At 61.6% G+C, this 8,187-nt stretch overlaps 2 protein-coding genes across 3 annotated transcripts in view; both read left to right on the forward strand.

Annotated features, from left to right (window-relative positions):
• Positions 1-8,187, forward strand: part of LOC139585286 (uncharacterized) — a 445,268-nt gene that overhangs the window by 178,621 nt on the left and 258,460 nt on the right. The window lies entirely within an intron of this gene.
• KCNE3 (potassium voltage-gated channel subfamily E regulatory subunit 3) lies at positions 236-3,521 on the forward strand. Its single transcript, XM_071417879.1, has 2 exons — positions 236-439; positions 2,036-3,521. The coding sequence occupies exons 1-2, from the start codon at positions 396-398 to the stop codon at positions 2,334-2,336; spliced, it is 345 nt and encodes a 114-aa protein (XP_071273980.1). The 5' UTR covers positions 236-395; the 3' UTR covers positions 2,337-3,521.

Genomic DNA, 8,187 nt, shown 5'->3' on the forward strand with positions numbered 1-8,187 from the left:
GTGCCCGGTGGGGCTGGGAAGGGGGAAATGGAGCCATGGAGCACAAAAGGGGGAGACGGGGCAGGCTGAGCTCCAGGAGGGCAAGGTGAGCAGGAGGAACATGCCCGGGCAGGCTCTGTGCCATGTGAGGGCTCGGGCACCGTGGGACAGGGAGGGGCAGGGACAGGGACGGGGACAAGGGACAGGGAAGCGGGAGCGGCAGGGTGTGCGGGGGCAGCGCTGCTCTCCCGCCCCATAGAGCCCCACAGAGCCCCACAGAGCCCCATAGAGCCCCACAGAGCTGTCCCGGGGCTGGCCGCGGCAGGTGGCTCTGCCCGGGAAGGGGAGGAGGCTGGCGGCGCTCCCAGCCCGCCGCATCCCTCCCTCCCTCCCTCCCTCCCTCGCCGCCGGCCGCGATGCTCAGTCCCGGCTCAGCCTGGCAGCAGGGAGGGCACACGAGGTGAGTGCGAGCCCCTTCCCACGCCCTGTGCCCCGCTCCTCACAGCCCCGATCAAAGTCGTGCCCCATCTCTGGGTGCCCTCCCGGGACAAACCCAGATCTTGCCCCAGAACCTCCCAAATTCAGCCTGCTTAAGTCAGGAATGCAGCCAGGTCCGACCTCATCCCCGCGGGCTCGTGGCTGCTCAGCCCCTTCCTCCTCCTCCTCCTCCTCCTCGCAGCTGGGGTCTCATGCTGGGAGGTGTCCCCCGAGTTTGGGGCGGCCCATTTGGGATCAGCTGCCCCTGCACGGGTGGAGCTGCGGGTGCAGCAGGCAAGGGGAGCTGGAGGGCACAGGCTGGACCCCAGGCGGGACAAAAGTGGGGGCTGGCGTGTCCCAAAGGCTGGCACACCGTGTCCCAAAGGATGGCACACCGTGTCCCAAAGGATGGCACACCCAAAGGGCACCAAAGGAGGGATGGCAGGTCACGGGGGCCTGGCACCCAAAGGGAAGGGAAATCTCCAGGGAGGTTTAGGGCAGCAACCCCTCAAGGTGGGCTTGCAGTGATTTGTGGGGGCTGTGCCTGCTCTGCACCCTGCAGCGGGGCAGGACAGGAGCCCACCATGCCCACACATCCCTGGGGAAAGCAGAGTGTGAACCCAGCCCCTCGGGACTGCTGTGTCCCCACATTGTCCCAGCCCTGGGGATTGGGAGGAGAGAGAGGCAGGCAGCTGCCCCAGAGCCCCGGGAACTTTCTCTCCTCCGTGGAAGGACTGAGATTTAGGGTTTGGTGCTGGGGTTACAAAGGGTTTGGTGCTGGGATTACAAGGGTTTGGGTGCTGGGGTTACAAAGGGTTTGGTGCTGGGGTTACAAAGGGTTCGGGTGCTGGGGTTACAAAGGGTTTGGTGCTGGGGTTACAAAGGGTTTGGGTGCTGGGGTTACAAAGGGTTCGGGTGCTGTGGTTACAAAGGGTATGGGTGCTGTAGTTACAAAGGGTTTGGGTGCTGTGGTTGCAGAGGGTTTGGTGCTGGGGTTACAAAGGGTTTGGTGCTGTGGTTGCAGAGGGTTTGGTGCTGGGGTTACAAAGGGTTTGGTGCTGGGGTTACAAAGGGTTTGGCTGCTGGGGTTACAAAGGGTTTGGTGCTGTGGTTACAAAGGGTTTGGGTGCTGTGGTTGCAGAGGGTTTGGTGCTGGGGTTACAAAGGGTTTGGTGCTGTGGTTGCAGAGGGTTTGGTGCTGGGGTTACAAAGGGTTTGGTGCTGTGGTTACAAAGGGTTTGGGTGCTGTGGTTGCAGAGGGTTTCGGTGCTGGGGTTGCAGTGGGTTTGGTGCTGGGGTTACAAAGGGTATGGGTGCTGTGGTTACAAAGGGTTTGGTGCTGGGGTTACAAAGGGTTTGGGTGCTGGGGTTACAAAGGGTTTGGGTGCTGGGGTTACAAAGGGTTCGGGTGCTGGGGTTACAAAGGGTATGGGTGCTGTAGTTACAAAGGGTTTGGTGCTGGGGTTACAAAGGGTTTGGGCACCCTGCTCTGCGGCAGGGGAGCACTTTGGGGTCGGTGTTGTGCCCGGGACCCCGGTGCTGTGAGTGCAGACCCCGATCCCGCCGTCCATCCCCGCAGGGCCATGGAGGGCACGAACGGCACGGAGCCGTGGCAGCGCAGCCTGCAGGCGGTGCTGAGCGCCCTGAACCGGACCCTGCACGGGGCCCGGCCGTGCCCGGGGCAGCCCCCGGCCGGGCCGGTGCCGGTGCCCGGGGACCCGCGGCGCAACGCCAACGCCTACATGTACATCCTGTTCGTCATGACGCTCTTCGCCGCCACCGTGGGCAGCCTCATCCTGGGCTACACCCGCTCCCGCCGCGTGGACAAGCGCAGCGACCCCTACCACGTCTACATCAAGAACAGGGTCTCCATGATCTGAGCCGGGGACACCGCGCCGGGCACGCCCCGCTCGCCGGGGGATGCGGCGGGGCTGCTGGAACCCCCCGGAGCTGCTGGAACCCCATGGAGCTGCTGAGAAACCCCCAAAACTGCTGGGAACCCCATGGATCTGCTGAGAAACCCCCAAAACTGCTGGGAACCCCATGGAACTGCTGAGAAACCCCCAAAAGCTACTGGGAACCCCATGGAGCTGCTGGGAACCCCCCAAAACTGCTGGGAACCCCATGGATCTGCTGAGAAACCCCCAAAACTGCTGGGAACCCCATGGATCTGCTGAGAAACCCCCAAAACTGCTGGGAACCCCATGGAACTGCTGAGAAACCCCCAAAACTGCTGGGAACCCCATGGAACTGCTGAGAACCCCCCAAAACTGCTGGGAACCCCATGGAACTGCTGAGAACCCCCCAAAACTGCTGGGAACCCCATGGATCTGCTGAGAAACCCCCAAAAGCTGCTGGGAACCCCATAGAGCTGCTGGAACCCCCAACACTGCTGGGAATCCCATGGAACTGCTGAGAAACCCCCATGGAGCTGCTGGGAACCCCATGGAACTGCTGAGAACCCCCCAAAAGCTGCTGGGAACCCCATGGAACTGCTGAGAAACCCCCAAAAGCTGCTGGGAACCCCATAGAGCTGCTGGGAACCCCATAGAGCTGCTGGGAACCCCCAACACTGCTGGGAACCCCATGGAACTGCTGAGAAACCCCCAAAAGCTGCTGGGATCCCCATGGAACTGCTTGGAACCCCATAGAGCTGCTGGCAACCTCATGGAACTGCTGGGACCCCCCGGAGCTGCTGGGAACCCCATGGAGCTGCTGGGAACCCCATGGAACTGCTGAGAACCCCCCAAAACTGCTGGGAACCCCATAGAGCTGCTGGGAACCCCCAACACTGCTGGGAACCCCATGGAACTGCTGAGAACCCCATAGAGCTGCTGGGAAGCCCCCAAGGCTGCTGGAACCCCATGGATCTGCTGGGAATCCCATGGAGCTGCTGGGAACCCCATGGAGCTGCTGGGAACCCCCAGAGCTGGAAGAGCGTGACCTGCCAGCAGGTGCTGGTCCTGCAGCCCCAGCCGGGCTCCAGCGGGTCCATGGGGCTGGCAGGGCAGCCCCTGTCCCACCGTGGGCCGGCAGGAACCTTCAGGGAGAGCGTTTCCCCCTTTGCCCGCCCAGGTCAGCCCTGCCCGGGCTCCCCGCAGCTGTGGCGGTGTCCAGCGGGTGTTCCTGGCGCTGAATCCCGGCGGTGTCCGAGCTGGGCTGGCCCTGCTGCCCTGCCGGGAATTAAAGGAGCTGCTGGGTCAGGGCTCCCGTGTTTGCTTCTGCCCCGAGCCAAGGCGGGGCCTGGGGCAGTGCGCGGGGCACGGCCCTGTGCCAGAGCCCGGGAATGCTGAGAGGGATAAAGCTCTGCCTGTGCGCTGCCAGGGCACTCCGGGGCAGCATTTTGGGACACCACAACCGCGGGATGGGAGAAATCCCCGGGATGGGAGAAATCCCCGGGATGGAGCGGGATGGGAGAAATCCCCGGGATGGAGCGGGATGGGAGAAATCCCCGGGATGGGACAAATCCTCGGGATGGAGTGGGATGGGGCAAATCCCCGGGATGGGACAAATCTCCGGGATAGGGCAAATCCCCGGGATGGGAGAAATCCCCGGTATGGGACAAATCCCCGGGGTGGGACAAATCCCCGGGAAGGGACAAATCCCCTGGGTGGGACAAATCTCCGGGATGGGGCAAATCCCCGGGATGGGACAAATCCCCGGGATGGGACAAATCCCCGGGAGGGGACAAATCTCCAGGATGGAGCGGGATGGAACAAATCCCCTGGATGGAGTGAGATGGGACACATCCCGGGATGGAGTGAGATGGGACAGATCCCCGGGATGGAGTGAGATGGGACAGATCCCGGGATGGAGCAGGATGGGACACATCCCCGGGATGGAGCGGGATGGGACAAATCTCCAGGATGGAGTGAGATGGGACAGATCCCGGGATGGAGCAGGATGGGACACATCCCCGGGATGGAGCGGGATGGGACAAACCCCCGGGATGGAGCGAGGTGGGACAAACGCCCGGGATGGAGTGAGATGGGACAAACTCCCGGGATGCAGCGGGGTGGGACACACCCCTGGGATGGAGCACGATGGGACACATCCCTGGGATGGAGTGAGATGGGACACATCCCTGGGATGGAGCGGGATGGGACAAACCCCCGGGATGGAGCGAGGTGGGACAAACGCCCGGGATGGGACAAACCCCCGGGATGGGACAAATGCCCGGGATGGGACACATCCCCGGGCTGGAGGAGCCCCGCGTTCCCCGCGGACGCTCTGTCCGTGTGTCCCTCTGTCCGTGCGTCCCGCTGCCGTGCGGGCAGCGCTGCCGGAGCCCCGGGCACGCTGCAGCCCGGCCGGAGCCGTGTGTGTGGCTCCAGGCATCCCGCAGAGCCTCTCCGGGCTCCGGATGGCGATGCCGGACTCTTTCCTGCTTCCTTCCTGCTGTCAGCTGCAGCTTTGGCCTTTTGTACCGCGGCTCCCAAATGCGTTTTCCATGGGCTGAGGGGGGACGGGAAGGGGATGTCCTGGGGTCCCGCTGGCCTCCTTGGCTCTGGCCTGCCCTGGTTCGGAGCTGGCTGTGGGGTGGCCGCTGGCCGGGACGGAGAATGTCCCTGTCCTTCAGCACAGGCTGTGGGGCAGCGCCGGCGTCCCGCACGTCCCGACCTGTTGCCAATGGCATAATGAGTGCCGCTAATTGCAGCGAGATTAGCTGGCCCATTAGCGGGGGCCCTTCCGCCTGCATTCCAAGGTCAAGCGCGGCTGCAATCCCGAGCCCAAACAGTGACGCCAAGCCCTGACCCCAGGAATAACAGTGGAGGTGAGAGTGTTTGGGGCAGGGCTGGAAACCTTGGCACCGGCGGGGCAGCAGCCCGGTGACCATTCCCGGTCTGCCTGCCCTCGGCTTGGGCACAAACCCCGAGCACGGGAATGGGGAGCCCGTTCTGGGGCTGATCCCAGCGGGATTCCCGAGGGTGCAGGTGTCCCAGGAACAAACCCCGAGCAGGGGAATGGGGAGCCCGTTCTGGGGCTGATCCCAGCGGGATTCCCGAGGGTGCAGGTGTCCCAGGAACAAACCCGGAGCAGGGGAATGGGGAGCCCGTTCCGGGGCTGATCCCAGCGGGATTCCCGAGGGTGCAGGTGTCCCGGGCACCTGGCCCCAGCGGGAAGCAGCTCCCCTCTGCTCATCCGGCACCTGCATTGCTGGGAAAGGAAAACAAACCTTTATCTGCACACAGACCAGGGGAACCGGGCCAGGAGGGACAGAGACACCCTGTGCTCGTCCTTTTCCTGCACCTGCCCGGGGTTTGGCCTCCTCCAGCACCTGCACCTCCAGCGGGATGGGCCGTGCAGCAGCCAGGGCCGGGATGTGGGGATGGGGGCTGGATGGTGAGTGTGGTACCCCAAAATCCCCCCAGTGAGGTGCAATTCCTGCTTTTCCCACTTCTCAGAGAGAGGGATGCATCTGGTGACTCCGGAACCTCTTCTGATGCTGTGGCCCAAGGGGAAAAACCCTGTAGAAGGACGGCATACCATAAAAATTGGGGGGAAAGAAATAAAAATGCTGCTCATCCCTAATCCGGCAGATTCTGAGGGTGAAAATCCCTCCTGCAGCAGTGGCTGCCCACCCGATCTGCAACCCACTGGCAGTTCCGCTGTCCATCCAGAGGAGGGAAAATTCGGGAAATCCGGAGCAGGCATGGCAGGGCAGGGGGACGGGGGTGGCCGGCTGGCTGCCACCAGGCTGGGTGACAAGATGCCAGTGCCACCTCGTGGCAGCTGCCTCAGGGTCCCGGTGTTCCACACGTCCTGGCTGGATCCCCAAATCCAGCTGAGCAAATTGTAGCTGGCTACATTTGGGGTTTAACCAATGCAGACAGGAAAAACCCAGCAGGCTCCTGGGAGGCCGACTCATTGGAGACTTTGTGTGCTGGCACACACAGCAGCAGATCACGGGTCAGAGGGGCTCTGGGGCCTGGAAAAGGACATGGAAACGTGCGGGAAGCTGGGCTGAGCCCGGCTTGGCGGATCAATGGCTGGATTGTTGGGGCAGCAGGAACCTCGGGAGCCTGCTCTGGGGCTGCTTTGATGCTGATAAGGAAGGCACCAGGGGAAGTGATAGCAGCTCAGTGTCGCTATAGGGCACGAAGGAACACAAGCTCACACTGCTGTTCTCACAGTGAAGGAAAAAAGAAGTTTGTTCTCTGACTCCAACGTTTCTAGATTTCCAAGAGTGACAGTGGATTGGAGGGTGACAGTGCCACCTCTCCAATGACACTGGACAGACCCACAGCCCATCAACTTTCTCCTCTTCCATAAAAGAATGCAAAACAGTGAGGTATTTACACAAAGTGTGTGAGAAAGTTCGCTGCAAGAATGTCAACATCAGAAAGCTTAGAAAATCTTTAAAAACCAGAGTAAACAGCTCAGGGCATGGGGCTGCCAGCAGGGCTGCCTCGGGTCCTGCTGGCACAGCCTCTCTGAGCCGGGGAAGCTCTGCTCCAGTGGGGAATTTGCAGGCAATCCCCACATGGGGAGAGATGAGAATCTTGACTCCATGCTTCAGAGGGCTATTTTATGATATATATATATATATATATAATCATAAATTAGCCTTCTGAAAGGCTACTTTTATGATAGATATATTATATTTTATGATATATATTTTATATAAAATATTATATATTTTATATATTATTTTATGATATATGTTGTTCAGGAGGTGTTCAGGAGACAGAAACAATGGATTTACAAACCAAAAATCCTGCCCCAGGGGCGGCGCTGAGGGGCTCAGCCACGCCCAGCTGCAGGAGCACAGCTTGGAGAGACCAGGAGTGCTGGGAAAGCAGCTGGGATGGCTCGGGAGCTCGGGGCTGGAGCTGCACCATGTGGAATAAAGGGTGACAAGTGCCATGGAAACCTCAGGATCTGCTCCAGAGCTGCTCCCATCACGGGGCTGGTCCCGTGTGCTGGGTTTGGGACAGAGCCCGAGGATGCTGACGGGGTGGGACACCTGCCTCTGACCCTGAGGTGTGCCCCAGCCCTCCTGGTGGGCAGCAGGAAGGGAGGATTGTGTCCCTGTGTCCCTGTGTCCCTGAGCCCAGTGAGACCCCACCTGCAGCCTGGGGACACAGCAGCAGCAGCAGCAGCAGCACCTGGAGCTGCTGGGGAGAGCCCAGAGGAGGCTCCAGGGTGATCAGAGGGATGGAGCCAGGCTGGCAGGAAAGGCTGAGGGAATGGGGATTGTTCAGCCCAGGCTAGAGGAGCTCCAGGGTGACCTGAGTGTGGCCTCGCAGCACCCGGAGGGAACCCACAGGAAAAACAGAGACTTTTTACAAGGGTTCAGGACAAGTCTGCCTCAAACCGACAGAGGATTGATGTAGATGAGAGGTTAGGAGGAATTCTTTGCCCAGAGAGGCTGCCCCTGGATCCCTGGCAGTGCCCAGGGCCAGGCTGGATGTGGCTGGGAGCAGCCTGGCGCAGTGGGAGGTGTCCCTGCCACGGCAGGGGTGGCGCTGGCATTGGTCCCAGTGTGGCCCTGAGTTTGCCCTGGCAGGCCCAGAGCAGCGTTTCCCTGGCTGCAGGACAATGCCACAGCCCCGTGTGACACTGCCCTGCCTTCGGAGCTGCCATTCCCTCCCGCTGGGGCTGAGCCCTGCCACGCTCCTGCCAGCTCCCAGCACACGAGCTGCTGCTGCCAGCCCTGCTGCTGCCAGCCTGGCTCCCTCCATGCCTGCCAGCCCTGCTGCTGCCAGCCTGGCTCCCTCCATGCCTGCC

The sequence above is a fragment of the Agelaius tricolor genome, unplaced genomic scaffold (assembly GCF_023055355.1).
Source record: "Agelaius tricolor isolate 1412-34295 unplaced genomic scaffold, bAgeTri1.0.p SCAF_71, whole genome shotgun sequence".
Taxonomy (NCBI): Eukaryota; Metazoa; Chordata; class Aves; order Passeriformes; family Icteridae; genus Agelaius; species Agelaius tricolor.